The sequence below is a fragment of the Protopterus annectens genome, chromosome 8.part0, assembly GCF_019279795.1.
Source record: "Protopterus annectens isolate FY-2018-M chromosome 8.part0, PAN1.0, whole genome shotgun sequence".
NCBI classification, from domain to species: Eukaryota; Metazoa; Chordata; order Ceratodontiformes; family Protopteridae; genus Protopterus; species Protopterus annectens.
In genome coordinates, this window is record NC_056741.1 from 385,975,870 (window position 1) to 385,993,002 (window position 17,133).

Genomic DNA, 17,133 nt, shown 5'->3' on the forward strand with positions numbered 1-17,133 from the left:
GCAATAGAAGGACACCACTAATACACAGTCTCTTCAGTGCATTGTGGCCACTCTCTAGCACTGCAAAAGTCATACTATTGAGGCATGCTACCAATACTGCTACTAAAGTGAAGGGCTTAGTCAGTATGACAACATTCCAAATGTGCTAGCTTAAGAAAGAGACAGAAGCCCAACTATTCTTCAAGCATGCTTTTACAGTACCTTATAATGAAGTATTCTCGATTCTATCTCTGCAATTAAAGCATATTATTTGCTCACAACTGCAACCCTGTATGGGCCAAGGCATAGTTAGTGGAATACACCCTACACTGATCATTAACCCTTAAATTTATGTTTCGCCATTATAGTTGCTCAGTGTGAAATTTCTTACAGAAAATTAAGACTTTGTAGGACAATACACATCCTCGGTCACAGGGAAAGACTTTCAATTTATAAGCAATATGAAGCCAAATCCCCCTCCCCTCACACTCCTGATATGGACTGGAGGTGTGGAGCATTATGCACCTGGATTGTGCATATCAACGAAACACAAATCCCCTGAAACCAGATCACCTGAGTCAAACACAGATGACAGCCTACTGGCACTCTCTATCACTGCCCTCACTGTATGACCAGTAGCAGAAGTTATCAATAAGTTATTCCTTCTCTGCAAAAAGAGGCCCACATGATGTAATATTCCATATGCTGACGAAAGGCAGGAAACAAATGTCAGGAAGTAAGGCTGTTGAAAGCCTAAACCCCTAAATGATCATAAAAACATACTAATGTGCATATGCTCCTGCAAAATTCATGCAATTCCACTATTTGTAGGCTTTGACTGTCTGAAGTTCTGCTGTCTTACTGCTTTGACTGGTTTCAACAGGGCTGCATGTATTTATGCATTTGTATCTGTTGTCTAGAAATTGTCATCTGGGAAAATTTTACTTTAGTGGATTCAACAGAAGAAAAATCCAAACACGCAAAACATGTATTTAGATATAAACAGAGTTAACAGAAGCTGTTGCATGAGATATATGACCCAGTACACATTCAAACTGAGAAATCTAAGCTAACACAGTTTATGTTTTAGTAAATAAAAAAAACAATGGGGCAGTGCACAGAATACAAATAGATGCAATGTAAATCTAGAGCTTATATCTTTCCAGCTAATTACTGATCAGAAACATTTGGATTTGGATTATACAGTCATGTGAAAACTGTGTGGGAAAGATAAATCACAAACAGAAACATCATACAAGCTTTATGTCATTCCACAGCAGTAGCATTAAGTAACATGCATCTTCATACCAATTTGCAGATTTAGGGCTCTGTATAAAACAACCAATTAAAGACTGGAGCCCCCACTGAGGGATGTGCCAAAGCAGTGCACTGGCCACTGCTGGACACTTGGGTAAGTAGATTAGTCTAAGCATAAAAAAATAAGTTTAGGGAGAATAGGAGATGCTCAAAATCAGGTCAGTTTAGACTATACAGTGAAAGCCAATACTGCAGTTTTCTGTTACGACCCACAGCCTCATTCAAGCTTATGCACTAATGGTGACTGTAGACTAGTGAGCAGATGTGCTGAGTAAAAGAGCAAAGAAAGTAGCAACTGGCTAAATTACTGGTGTCATTCCATGGGTGATCCAAAGTGCATCACCCTGGAGATGGATGGTTGACAGTCGTACATAGTTTGCTAGGAATGCCCCCCCCCCCCCCAAACACAATGTTTCCATACATTGGCTAAAATGTTTTCTGCCTCCACAATGCCTTGTTTAGGCAAAGTCAGTGTGCTACATCTGCCAACCTAGCAAATCCAAATCAGCCTGTTACCAACCTGGCACTGCACCAGGCCAGAAGCATATAGATGCCCACTTGAGGCTATCATAACCCTTGAAAACATAACCATATGTGTAGTCATGAAAGTGTAATTTCAGCTTACTGATAACATTCCTTCAGTATCTGGTTTTACTGCTACCACTCTCCTTTGGACCATCAGATGAAGGTGGTCTTACCTCTGGAAGCGGTTATCAGCTTTTACTTGTTATTTCACCACTTTACACCTACATCTGCTACAGTGACTTATACATAACACTTGCATATCATGGTAATGACAGGTACTGCAACCTTTAATATTATGGTTATCTAAATGATCCGTACCATGACACCAGTAGCCCATGAAAGACTCTCTCAATAAATTAGAATCCCTAACCACAGAAGAGAACACACACTTTTTGGAAAAGTTCAACTATCTACCCATTAGTTTGCAAATAAACAACACACAAAAAAATATACACATCAGTTCCTAGCTATCATCAAGGTCTACTTTCTAAACAGACCAGGGGCACAAGCCCTCTTAACTTGGTCCTCACAAAATATGTCACTATTATGTACTACATCTGTACTTATTCACATACTGTCAAATCTGTCCATTGTACCACAGTATTTTCTGTAAGATCCAAGCCAAAGGCATACAAGAACCCCACTGTCATCAGAAATTTCAAGGCAAACTTACTAACTCTGGCTACAAACTGTAAAGTTTGCCACCAAATGATGGCCCCATAGTCATAATGGATAGCCATGTACACTACTGATTTCATCTTCCACGTAAGTTTCTGAAGTTAGGCCACTGTTCCCATCCACCACAAAAAAAATAATGCCAAGTTCAGAATCAAACCCCCTTGATGGAACCCAAGCTTAAGCTCTACAAACAACAGGAAAAAACTCCTCTGATCCCACCAATAATCAAACTCAAAGCAGTAATAATCAAACTCAAAGCAGTAGAGAACTAAGGCATAAAATCAAAACAAGCAAGGCCAAATATGAGTTGAAGATGGCTACAACTGCCCATGATAACCACAAAGCCTTCTTCAGTTAGGTCAGGAATCTAGGGAATAGCACTCAGCATTGCATTGAGTTGATACCTAGTAATACCACTCACTCAACCCAACAGGATATTGCAAATATTGTCGTGGGCAAATCTAGTTCATGTTTCTCTCTGCTGTACCCCTAATGCTTTTCCCATGCGATAATCACAACATAAGCATTACTTGCCCTTTCCAAATCATTGAACACTAAAGTTCTATGGATCCAAGCAACACATTCCTTGTCAGCATGAAACACTTCCTTGCTAATTCACTTGTAGACCTATTTCCCAAAGCAAGAACAGCAACAGTGGTCCCTTTTATAAGGATGGCCTAATTATTGACCCTGGGAACTGCAGAACAGTTAGCTTCAACAGCCTCAGATGCAAGGTGAAAGAATGTATCACAGAATTTATAAACAAGGATATTCGTAGGCCTGCATTCCATCAATCCTAATATGTCTTTTTGAAGAGCATATCCTACCTACTTAACATGGTTGACATTCTTGAAACAGTTCATGAAGCATGTGAAATCACATGATGAAGCACTTGATGAATGTAAACTGGTACACACCACCTAAATGGACTTAGCAAAGGTCTTTGACACTACCCCCACATGCTGCAATCACTGAATAACTTATTATCACAACCACATTCCCAACAGCTGGATAACAACTAACTGCCGATAGCAGCTTACTAATTTGTATATTACAAATATTGAAAATTCATCAGTACTTTTAGGCTTTCTCCATACTTCTTGTCTAGCAAGTTGACTTCTGTGAAAGCAGGAGCCAAATCAAAACATTAAAGTATGTGGGGGGTGGGGGGGTGGGGATTCACAGGCCAGTCTTTGATCCTATGCTGTATTGTAGGAAATGTCTGCAAAACCCATGCCTGTACTCAAAAATTAACGGTTCACAAGGAATGGATGAACAAGTGTTAATGTACAAAAGAAGGCAATCATTGAAAATTAAGGATGTACATATGGGGAGGGGTGTCCCTTAAACAGCAAACAGTTGCAGAAGTTGTCAAAAGGACATCTACAGACCATTGTGTAGGTTTTGGTGTGATGTCTTTATTTTTGGATAGACCAAAAGCTGTAGATTCACGACATTCTGCATAGTGACCTTTTCTTGGTGCTTGTTTAATGATGTATAATTCGTTATGAATTAAAATGCTTACCCAAAACATTTCACAAAGTTTATATGTGACCAATAAAAACATTCAACCTTAATTCTGCGATGATGATCTGAAGCTATATTATATGCCATAAAGTACTGCTGTCTCAACAGTTTTCAGGCATTTTCAGTTATTTTCTGCCTTTGTTCCCGCTCTGGTGGCATTGGAATGTGGTTGCAATAATATGCAAGTACCGTAAATTACTATGTACCTTGTTGGGCGGTAAACTGTTTAATAGAAAAAAAAAATCCACTACAGTAAATGATGTACTTTCCTCAAAAAGATACATTAGTAGTGGGACACCCCAAAGACTGCAAGTCTTCATTTTATATTTTACTGATGTAAAAGTCTGATGCCAAGGGTCTCTGAAGGACCACGTTTGCTGATGACTGCAAACACAGAGCTATCATAAACCCTGCTTGACACATTTTTCAAAATGGCCTAGCACGTACAAATTCAGGACCATGGTCTAAAGGTCACTGCTAAAAATGAAGCATTGTACTTTTTTGGCCAATAGGAACATTTCTGCCACTAGCACACACAACTTCTTAAAGAGCAATGCAGTCATCACAGACCTAGGCACATTCTTGGACAATGAACTCTCAATTGACCACCAAGTATCAACTTTAATTGGAAAATATTTATACCTAGCCCAGCTAATCACTAAAGCAATATCTTCCAGGTTAAAAGAAATTATAGTACCCCACTACTCGAAATTATAGTACCCCACTACTCTACCCTTCTAGACATAATCAGTGTTCTCTTTGGTACTGAAACTATGGCCTACATTTGTGTTTTCTTTTCACAGCCTATGAAAACTGGATTGTCAGTCCCGCAGTTGTGTGTTGCAACAAATGTTGCTTTATCAGTACTGCATGGTATGTTTCATTAGTTGCAGACGCATTTTCTTTTGTCTTAATATGGATGTAATATTTGTTATTCTAACTAAAAGAAAATGAATAGTCACAGGCATCTAGGATGAAGAAGACGGCAAGCTGTGTTAGATCCTCAGCATAACAGTAAATAATCTACATGCATTGTGCAGACATCCTCTCTCATTCTTCCTCTGATACTAAAACGCAAACTTTCCCTTAGATGTTTAATTAAACACATTACATACAGACTTTTTTCCATTTCCTTCTCCCTTACTGAGACGTTACTGCTAAGAAGGCATACAAATATATTATCTTTTTTATTCACCTTTATTCCAGTGTAAAACATTCCAAGTTATTGCTAGTAAAGTCGTCCAAATTCATTCTTTTGTGTAAGAATGTACAGCACATGCTTTTATTTACATCTATTAGTGTTAGTGGGATGATCTTTTATGCCATACAACAAAATGCAGCTGGTCTGGAACGTGCTTTCAGTCTGAATGCAAGCATTCTAACTCAGAATGGTTAGGTTGGGGGACACATTCCACAAGAGGGTGGGAACCAGACTGGTTTGGTTTCAAATTGAGTCTCCCCATGATAGTGAGGGATACATTACTATAACCTGAGATCTACTTCTACTGTTATAGTGAGTACCCTGCATATATGTAGCTTCTTTTATTTTTCATGTACATTTTTTTCCTCCTTTGATTTGTCAACTTATATACAATTGTCATCTCATCTCAAGGTGCTGTTTCATAAATTAGGTAGCAAGAGGCATAATTCTAAAAAAGACTGCTGCTAAAAAAATGCAAAATGTTGTGCGTTATAAACTTACCTCCCACCACTCGATCAATACATGCTAATACAACATCATGCTCTCTGTTCAGAATGATCTGATTAGAGGTCTTCTAAAAGAGAAAACAGAAAGATAACATAAATCAGAAGACTAATCATCCCAAACATAACTGCTTCCAAAGGCATAACTTATTGACACACACAAAACTTAAATACAAACATATTCATATTTGACAGTGTGGAAAGGTTGCAAAGGTAGCAAGCAAAGATAAACCTCACTATAGTTAACAAAACGTCTGCAACAGGCTCAGCATTTTGAAAGAGAGCATAAAAATGTGGAGGACTCTAATGGAAATTGTATGAATAATGTAGAATACTGTATCACAGAGTAGAAAAAATAATAAAATATCATCACAGACTTATGTGGAACAGTGTGCGATTCACAAAATGAGTGGAAGGATGCTGAAAGCAGCAGTTAATATTATACACCAACAGGGACCGTGTATGTGGTGCCTTCCTCATGCTGTGGTATAGTGCGATTTGTTTTTCACTCATTTGAACTGTGAACAGACCTTTTATGTTTGCATTGTTCTTACTGATTATTGTACCTGCATTGTATTCCTTTTAATAAATGCACAGATTGACTGCATTTAGATTTCAGTGTATTTATAATGCTTCAGAGTGCACTGTTCTACCTACTTATTGTACTGCACGGTGGTCACTATTACAGCATACAGTTTCTGCCTGCATGCATCACAGAATCACACATTTTACTGCTTTACAGTGTCATTCTGTTCTTGTACAGTTGCTGCCACCTTCATATTGCTTCTTTTCTGAATTTCATCCCTCTCCATCTGCATCGTTTTCTTTGCCCGGTAGTCTGTTATTCACTTCTTTCCTGCTGTGTCACTATCTGTATTCCTTACTACTTCTCCACTCTTGTACAGGCTTTCACTACATGATTCCACCTCCTTCAACATCAATCCCTGTGCCTAGCATAAGCAGCAAAGCAGGAGGGGTAGTTGTATATGTCTGCCTGTCAGCTGTACCTATAAAATGTATGGTCTAAAGTTACCAACATAATATACTGTGGAACCCCCATCCTCCGCCATTAGTGGTTCTGTAACAAAGTCTGTATACTGTATAACCTGTGCCATCTCCTAACTTTCTTTCTCTGATAGTAACTTCTGCTTAAACTAACCTCCTAAACCATCAGCTCTACTACTACAGCCCCCCTCCTTTCTCTCCCCCCTCCCATTCTCCACACTATTTATCCCCCCCCCCCACTTCCTATCAATGTCTATACATTGTCCTTCTTTTGAACAATGATCATCTTTTTGTTTTTACTCTCATATGTAGTAAATTTTAGACCACTGCTATCAGTGCAACCCTTAATGTTCATAATTTTTTCTTTTGTTTTTCTCTTTATAATTAATTTTGTACTTGCACTGTTATTTTTAATAGTTTTTGTCCTGCATGTTTATCTTTGCTTATGTTTGGTGGGGCTCTTTCCCCTTGGGTCTCCACTAAAAATGGGTTTACTATCAATGCAATGCAAATAGTTAATAACCTTTTCTTTTTTACAATTATTTTGTATTGTGATTGTTACTTGATATTTGTATATTGTCACTTTACTTATGTTTGCTGGGGCTTTTCCCCTCGGGTCTCCACTGAAAATGGGTTTGTTTGCAAACTCAGCTGGACTAACCTGGTTAAGAAATGTGAAATAAACAAATTCTGCATTGCTTTTGAAGACTTTCTTGAATCATTTTTAGCATGCCTCTTGCTTTCTTCCTATCTACTGGAGTATTTACTTACAGAATACTTTTTGCAAGTAGTTCTACTTGATTGTAAATTTCTCCTACCTCTACTCACTGCCGTTTTGCTAAGATCTCTCAGCATTGCACATGCTCAGATCGAGTGGTTCTGGCTAAAGGTGATGTGTGGACCACTTCACATTACTTGCATTCCTAATAACTCTGATTGACTCTCTCTAACCTACACCTCCCAAATCATCCTAACAAACCTTTCACTCAAAGTAAACCACCCACCCACTTTTCAATCAACTTTATGAAAGTTAGCATACGAAACACCGCATAGCCTTATACAGAATACATTCATGTAGCTATTTTCTTCAGTATATCAGCCAAAATATAGTCCCAATAGCTTGTTCCTCTACCCCTACAAACACACATACAGCAATGTCACATCCACACACTTCTGCATGACAACTGCTGCAATAAATAATCTTCTCATACAAATTTTTATCTTTTTAGTACAGACTTTCTGTAGCACGGGAAGGTTTATAAACATCTTAAACACTTCCAACAGTTAACCATTTGACACAGCTACTGTTCTAGTTGCGAATTACTTCTCACATATACCTTTCATTTTTCCTATCCTATCAATCAGTAAAGGATTTGCTAATCTCTAGACCTTTAAGATACCAAACACCCTTTTTGAATACAAAAATAATTTTCCACTCTAGAAATACACTAGTCTGCTTTCCTCACCACCATATCCTTTTATACAAGTTGCCCTGATTATTAAAAACTAAGCTACTATCTACTTTTTTACCATGACAGAACCCAAGAACTTTTCCTGAAGCATCTTCCCACCCTAGTATTACATTTACATTCACAAAATGCAAATACCCCTTCCCTCGTTATTCTTGCATGCTATTTCAACTCTCTCAGCACCAGGAGTGTGAACATCATACCCACATCAATAACCATACTCCAATAAATCCCAATAAGTCACTCATCTTATACTCTCCTTCCTTAATTAACTACTCAGTTCTACCTCCACCTTAGCACAGAGGATTAAGGCTACGATCCTTTAATCAGTTGCTTCCTGTGGTCCAGATTTTTTTTTTGTAAACAAGAAACATCTTTATTAAATTATCACTTATGACATGGACAATCATACATTTATATAAATGAAAACAGACCATACTGACAATTTTAGTTGCAAACATTACACATCAGTAATAATCTACCCAATCACCGTCAGTCAAGCATTACATAGCCCTGTGGTCCACGGTTTGATTCCTTCAGCCACCTATTGCCTACTGTGCAGCCTTAAGTCATTTAACCAGAGCATGCTTTGAAACAATTAGGAAATCAGGCTAGGCTCCTCAAGTCTCAGACTACATGCCTAGCTGCTTATCAACCTTCGCTTTACCATAGGTCACCATTCTTACTGACAAAAAGCGGGATCACATTACTTGCTGTCTAAGTACTGACAAACTATACACACCTTCAACAGACTGTACTTATATTCCTGCTACTCCCAAGGTGATATTCACTCCAAACTTGAGTCTAATACACATCTCTTAGCAAACACATATCTCATAAGAACACCTGCATTCCAAAACTCAAAATTTTAAAAATGGAATTCTAGTGGAATAAATAATACATTTAAAAATGTACATCTCTGACTCTCATAACACAACCTGAACATGTGTTCTCTCAGAAGCACAACTCAAACCCATACTACCAACCTTCAAGCCCACCTTTTCTACGACAACATAATATGACTTGATATACCAGACAAATGCATTGGTGGTGGGTGCATGCTCCTTACTAAGAACTTCTAAGACTACCAAGTCATAGCCACATCGTCCACTATAAAAGACACTGACCCTAAATGGATATTAATACATATACTTCTTCCTAAAAATGTCACACTGACTATTTCCTTTGTTTACTACCCCTTCTAGCCTCAAACTCATTTAATTCCTTAGTCTAATGTAAACACTTTTCCGATTAACATGCAATAAAGAATGTAATAACCAAATATAACTTCAACACCAACTTTCTTGGACCTTCTCAATTTGACCTTATAGGTTTCCTCTTTGACTTAAACTCAACTTATTTAGGGATAAATAATATATGCACAGTCATAAATTTTTGTCCATCCTTATATCCAAACCATCAAAGCACAAGCCGTAGCAGAAGACCAGCTAATATCACTGATCAATGTGCCATCCAATTTCAATTAAAAACCTGAACTCCCAGTCACATATTTTCATACTTCCATTAATAACATTCAAAAAGATGCTCATGCCCTAGAGTACATAACTGGCCAATTTTCTACCAATTATCATGTATTAATGAAGCTACAGCATTTCTGACCAATGCTCTTTATAGCATATAAATCAAAACTATCTAGAAACTTTTCAGCTATACAAGGGCTCATGGATATCATAAGAACTACAAAACATTCTAAATCAAAGAGACAAGGCATGGAAAACATGCTAATTATACAACCTTACACATTCAAGAAAATAAATAATCAGGTAAAACAAAGCACTATACCTTCACAACAGACAAGTTTCTGAATTCTCAAATCCTTGTCAGTTTTGGAAAGACGTTAACCAGTTATCATGTCACCATAGAACAAATGGCCCATCTCTGACCTCAACCAAAAATAATTTGCCATTCTCTGGCGACTACCACAAAATAGTTTGCCAAAGAGTTCAAAAACATTCCAAAAGCATTCTTGTCAATTAAATCAGACTGACATTTGCCTTAAATCCCAAACTTTTACCTCAAAAAGCTCCCCCTTACAGAAACAAGAAGGCTTTGGGAAACTTTGCCCAACCATGGATCTCCCACATTTGACTGCCTCTCTTCACTGTTTATTTATAAAACTACTCTTGCATATGCCACTTATTCACCCTATGCCTCACTTACCACAATCTTCCTAATCTGTGGGGGCATAAAAAGGGAATGCCACACCCATACCAAAATGAATTAAACACTCTAATACCTTCAGAATACAGTCATATAATATCCATATTACCACATCTAGGTAAATTACTACAAAAGGCAATATACCAGCAACTTACAGAATTTCTATACCAATAAAACCTATCACATAACAGCATGACTTGATATAAAACAGAAGTATACAAAGCTACCTTACATACACTCACCGACATCATCTTACACATATGAATAAAGGACACCTCACTGGTACCCTTTTTGTTGACCTCTCAGAAGTATTCAAGTCAGTCACCCACACCCTTCTCATTAACTCCATTGAATATTCTACCTTTGGACTCCTCCACCACAAACTGCTTTTCAGACTCTCTCACTAACAAAACCTTCACTGTTAAATACAACAAGCTATGCACTGCAGAAAACATTACTTGCCAAGTTCTCCCAAGTATCCATATTTGCCCCTGTCTTGTTTAGCATCTTTGTTAACCTTCTACCTTATGACCTTATGCTCTCTAACTTTATTCTTTATGCAGATAATATTGTTGTACGGATATTAGGCCATAAACACAAAACTGTAAATAACCTCCAAAATTATCAACAACCTCCGTCCGACTACTAGCAAAACAGCTCACCCTTAAATGCCAAAACAACTAAAGTAATGTCTTTCAGGGCAGATTCTAAAGACTCAACTTATAATATATAATATACTAGTATAAAATAACCATGACAAAGAATGAGTTCATTCCTTCAATTACCTACACAGGACCCAAGTCTCAGTACATTCCTACACATTAGGAGCATTAAATACAAAATCAACTCTACCCTTTTTGGCCATCATAAAATCTACTACTTTCTTAATCCAAGAGGCCTAACTGCTACTGGCAAACATATCTTGTAACTCCAACTGGAATACTGCCACTTTCGACTCTCACACCCCCTAAAGAAAAACATTAACAATCTGCACATTTTCTAACAAAAAATATCACTTCATCTGACTCTCACTCTGAAACAAACACTTATCAATCTGAAGCATGCCAATTGGTTTACCTTTAAAAGGGTATGCAGGCCTCCTAGTCAGCCTAATTCATAGCACACATTATAATGACAAGTTGCCCCATCCACCCCAAGATAGACTAGCTTTATGGAACACAGTCTACAGACTGCAGTTGTCAGCACCTCTTTAAAACAGGTCTGTGACTAGCTTAACCACAATCAACCATGCCTTTCTTCTCTACCTGTCCCATTTAATCAATTTAGAGCAGATTAAATGACTAGCTTAAAAACTGTCCGCCTACCATGACTTCATAATGTCTGCTATCAACCTGAGACATGATGGTCAGAACCCAAGCATTTCCTTAAATATTTCACCTGTATTCTACCCAACAAAAAAATCTATGTGCTCCTCTATCTGCTCCTTCCAACGAATTTCATCTAGATTCCTATATTTTTTTTGTAAAGTAAAGCCTCTAAAACCACACACACACACAGTAATCAGAACACTGTAAATGTATAGATCTCCTACCTATTTCCACGGCTAGTTATTGTTAGTTTTCTTACCTCTGTTATATTTGAAATGGGTCCACTGAGGTTTGCTCCACTACCCCAGTTAACAAACACTGTATATTAAAAAGAAACAAAAAAAAAAAACAAAACAGAATAACCTAACAGCAGCCAAACAAACAATGCAAAAGTGCTCAAGGGCAGTCAGCAAGAAGCCAGTATATGCAGGGTGAGTTGTGATAATGTGATAACAGTGTGGGGGAGCAGCCTCACCTGTATTACTTTCACCAACTATGAAGGCCATATATATATATATATATATATATATATATATATATATATATACACACATACATATATATACATATATATATATATATATATATATATATATACACACACACACACACACACACACAATAGCCACATACATGCACACACACGGCTGTATCTCTCTCTTCGTGTACACTCACACACACACACACACACACACACACATATATATATATATGTGTGTGTGTGTGTATATATATATATATATATATATATATATATATATATATATATATACATATATGTGTGTGTGTGTGTGTATATGTGTGTGTATATATATACATATATATATATATATATATATATATATATATATACATACATACACGCAAACTAACGTGTGTGTGCACATGTGTATGTATGTGTACATATATTTCTTAATTTACTTTCAGACTATTCACAATTTGTTTGTAGCATTACTTATTTGTCGTAAATGACCTTAAGCCCTGGATCCAAACAGAGCTTATCCATTACATCCCAAAATTTAGCTGATATTGCCCATTCTTGCTTTAGTAATATTTATAACAAAACTCTCTTATCTCAGCCCAACTGTTTGTACTAGAGCTAATGTAAATATAGCATTGGAAAGCAGCCACATTTTTACATTGTAAAAGGCAATACTTATGAACTTATTTATAACTGAGGAGTAGGAGTGTCTAGAGAACGAAATTAGAATATCAGACAATGTTCTTCTTCTGGCTTTTCCCGGTCAGGGGTCGCCACAGCGGAACTCCGGTCCACTAATGACTGACAATAGATTTTTATGGTGCCAAGGTGCCAGCCCGATGCCCAACCTTTAACAAAGGCACGCCCATTCACACATGTCTTTCGACCACCACTCGACAGCGGGGAAGACATGCAGACTCCACACAGAAGGCGCTCCAGCCGAGAATCGAATATTGGTGGGAGGGTGGCCTAATGGTTAATGTGTTTGCCTTACAAACACAAGGTATACAGTTTGAACCTCACAGGGGATAACTGGCTAGACTTAAAATGGCTCACAAGGGCAGTTAGCCTAGTACTAACCTATGAACCTATGAATAAAAAAAACAGTTAATTCTTCACTTAAATACAAACAACTAAATTGTCAAAGACTTTAACCAAATCATTATTCAATGTGATAAACCAGAATGCCCAAAGGTGTGCCATCTCTCAACAGCCTGATGTCATGTCCGAGATCAGTTTCTCTGCTTTGTGTTTACTGACAGCTAAGCTAAGTTCCTGCTCCCCCTTGACCATGTGATTGAGAAAGTGGATAATTTAAAAAATTAATAAATAATATTGTATTGAATGAATTTTTCTCTTAAATAAATCAAGGATGATCATTTATTAATTATTTAATACCAAGTTATCAGAATACTGAATTTATCAAAAGGTATATATAATACATAATCTGATGTCAATTTTCATTCTATCCTCAACTGTTGGGTTTGGATCCAGTCCTCGGCCATTACTTTGGCTCTTGGCCACCAAAAAGCTCTTGAGCTCCTCCCTTACCCATAATGCACCAACCCCTAACATACCCCAGATCTCTTTAACTGCTTTTGTGAATAAGACATGGCTGTCTTCAGCTCTCAAGCAAATTTTCAAAAAGACAAGATTTTCCAAATTTAACTTCTTAAATATTTAATATTTATATATATCCTCTCTTTTGTTACACTAGGTATTTTCTTTACCATGGTTGGTGCTAATTTCAACACAGTTTTATGCATTTTTAGTACCACTGTTGGTATTTCTTTCCTTTTTTCTTCACTATCTTTAAAGTATAAGAAAGTGTTCTTCTCTTTTTCTATAAAGCTAGATACTTCAGGATGTCAGAAAAAGACCCTTCAGGGTTTAAGAAATGCCAAAAGTGCAAGCATAAGTTTCCGTTATCAGACGTGCATTCTATATGCATTTATTGTTTGGACCTGGATCACCTCAAAGTTGATTGCAAAACATGTCAAAAATTTAATCCACAGGCAATTGCTGATCAAAAGAATAAGCTGATATTAAAAAGTTACTCCCTACATCCTTTTCTGAAGCGATTGCTGGAGCTCAACCCTCAAATCTAAAACTAAGTAGACTTTTACCAAATCTTTATTTCTCCTACACAGCCAGATTCATTGACTCCTCCTTCCTTGGAGCCGCCTAACAACCAACACAAATTGGATCTCAAGACGACTTCTACAGTTTCAGCACCAGATCAGACACCTTCCTCTTCGGATCGGAGTGGTTCGGGTCCGACAGCCTTACCTAGGACTCAGTACTCTCCTACCGTTGATCCAGCATCTTCCAGAGTTCCATCTTCTTTCTTGGAACTTCGACATTCTAAGCTCCCATGCTTGGCTTCCTCTAGATCTTACAGAAGTCTAACCGAAGCTGATGTGGACAGGATGAGGAGGAGATTTCTCTCAGCACAGATTCAGATGGGATTTCTTTCGGTTCCTACCCCTTCAGGTCAGGAATCCCGTCCTTCTACCAGAGCCGTTAACAGCTCCTTCTCTGATCTAACCGATCATTTCAAAGCCCGTGGATCCAAGCCCTCTGGGTCCATCTGATTCACATCCAAAGACATTTCTACCTTTGGGTCCAAAGCTGTCTCTGAGCATACCACTCTTGGAGGCTAAGTGCCCCTCTGTTTGACCTGAGGTGTTGGGAGTTGACTCTGAAGGTTTTGTCTGTGCCCCTCGGTGTGTCAGTATTGAACAGCTCTGCTCCAACATCTGCATCAGGTGGATTGTCTTCAGAGAAGAGGGAATCAATGGGCCAAAAGCCTGGCTTCTTGACTATGCTGTCTTCCTTCTCTCAGGAGTGTTCTGCCTTTTAGGTAGTGAAGACAGTATTCTCTGCTCTGGCAGGACAGACAGATGCTACCCCCTTAGATCTTCTCGCTGGATGCCAGATGTCTCTGTGCCTTGACAACCATCATTCTATGCCACAGGGACAGCCAGTTGGAAGTCTCCAGGTCACCCAGCAGGGGTTTACAATCTCTTCCCATACTTCACTTGGACATTCCACCGAGGAAGTCCCTAGGAAGAGGAAGCGCAATTGGAGGCACTTGGACTCCCCTCAGGAGTCACAGAGGACACTAACTTCGATGAAGGAGAAAGGTATCCAAGATCACCGCCTGAAGATGCCTCATTTGGTGACATTCTTGAGGTCCTTAAGCAGAGAGTTGGTTAGTCCTCTGATAATCCTTCCCCAGAGGGATTAGTATTCCTTGTAAGCCTTTGGAGCTGGCCCATCTGCCTCCTGGGTTACTCCAATCACCGATGAGCTCATTGACTTGATCTCTAGGTGGGTCTGAAAGGAGCCTGACTAAGATAAGCTAATCCTAAAGAGACTAGATTGGATTTTGGCTCCACCTGTAGGCAAGGAATTCTGGAGTAAAAGGGTGCCTGTAGATGCTATGGTCATGGCGGTGGCCACCAAGAAGGAACTTGCTGAGCAGAGTTCCTCTGTCCATCATCTCAGTTAGGTATTGTAAAATCTGAGGAATATTTGGTACAAGCGCGTCAATTCCTTGTGCCTGGTTCAAGCACAGAATCTCTTCCATTTTTCTGCATAAGATTTTCTGGTAATTGGCCCTCCTGGTCTCCAAAATAACATCCATCACTGCTTTAGAGAGAGGTGTGTTCTGAATGGCTACATTATTTGCCATGCTGCCAGATTTAGGGTCCTGAGTTGGCTGTGCAGGATCTGATTGCTTCGTTGGGTCAGTAAGTGAGGAATTAGAGGCAATGTCCAGGCTGGGCCTTGAGACAAGCTCTTTAGGACTGGGTACCAGTGCTGGCAGGGCCAGTCTGGGGCAATCAGAATCATTTTGTCTTCTCTTGTCTGACCTTTAGGAGTACCTTGGGAAGGAGAGGCAGAGGAGGAGAGGCGTATACTGTCAGGGCTTTCCAGCTGAATGACAGAGCATCCACTTTCCATGCTTGCTTGTGATAAGTCCTTGTGCAGAATCTCTGTAGGTGGCAGCTGTGAGGGGAGGCAAAAATATCTATGTCTGGGCATCCCCATTTCTTTGTTATCATGCTGAAGACTTGTGGATCCAGTTTCCACTCATGGGGATCCGTAATGTTTCTGCTTAGTTCATCTGCCAGAGTATTTTTCTTTCCTGGCAGGAATTGTGCTTGCAAATGTACTTGATAAGTCAATGCTGTGTCCCACAAAGTCATGGCTGGTCTGTAGAGGGGGTAGGAATGTGTGCCTCCCTGTTTATGTACCACATGACTGTAGTATTGCCAGTCCTTATCAGTAGTTGTCCTGGATGAAGAAAGCCCTTGAAAGCTGTCAGGGCATATTGAACAGCTAGCATCTCTTTTTGATTGATATGAAGATGCATTTGCCTTGAGGGCCATGTGCCCTGAATACATTTTCCTGCCATGTGGGCCCCCCAGGCATAATCTGAAGCATCTGTTGTTATTGACTGCCTGGACGTGGGTAGGTTGAATGGCTGTCCCTTGTTGAGGTGACAGGACTGTGTCCACCATCGAAACTCCTGTTGAAGGCAAGGAATGAGGGTAATTCACTGTTTCCAGGCTGTGGCAATGCTGGGTCCAAACACTTTTTAGATACCATTGTAGTTTCCTCATATGCAGTCTGGCATATGGAATTAGCAGAATGCAGGATGCCATGAAGCCCAAGGCCTGCAGAATTTTTCTTGCAGTTAACTGGGTCTTTGTTGCCAACCTTGTGAAGTAAGAAGTCAGTTGCATTTGTTTGTCTGGCGTGAGATAAGCCATCTGGGCAGTTGTATTTAAGCTTGCACCCAGGAATATTATCTCTTGAGAGGGTACTAATTTTGATTTATTTTCGTTTACTGTGTACCCTAGGCAAATCAATAATCTTTTTACAAACGCCAGGTGCTCTAGTAGAATGTCCTTGTTCTCTGCTTGAATAA

General features: G+C 38.9%; 1 protein-coding gene across 1 annotated transcript in view; it reads right to left on the reverse strand.

Moving 5' to 3' along the window:
• The window catches only part of MTMR11 (myotubularin related protein 11), a 1,184,472-nt gene that overhangs the window by 527,603 nt on the left and 639,736 nt on the right, over positions 1 to 17,133 (reverse strand). Inside the window, exon 4 of the mRNA XM_044079897.1 lies at positions 5,729 to 5,801. Within this exon, the coding sequence (XP_043935832.1) occupies positions 5,729 to 5,801 (73 nt within the window). The remainder of the gene's footprint in view (positions 1 to 5,728; positions 5,802 to 17,133) is intronic.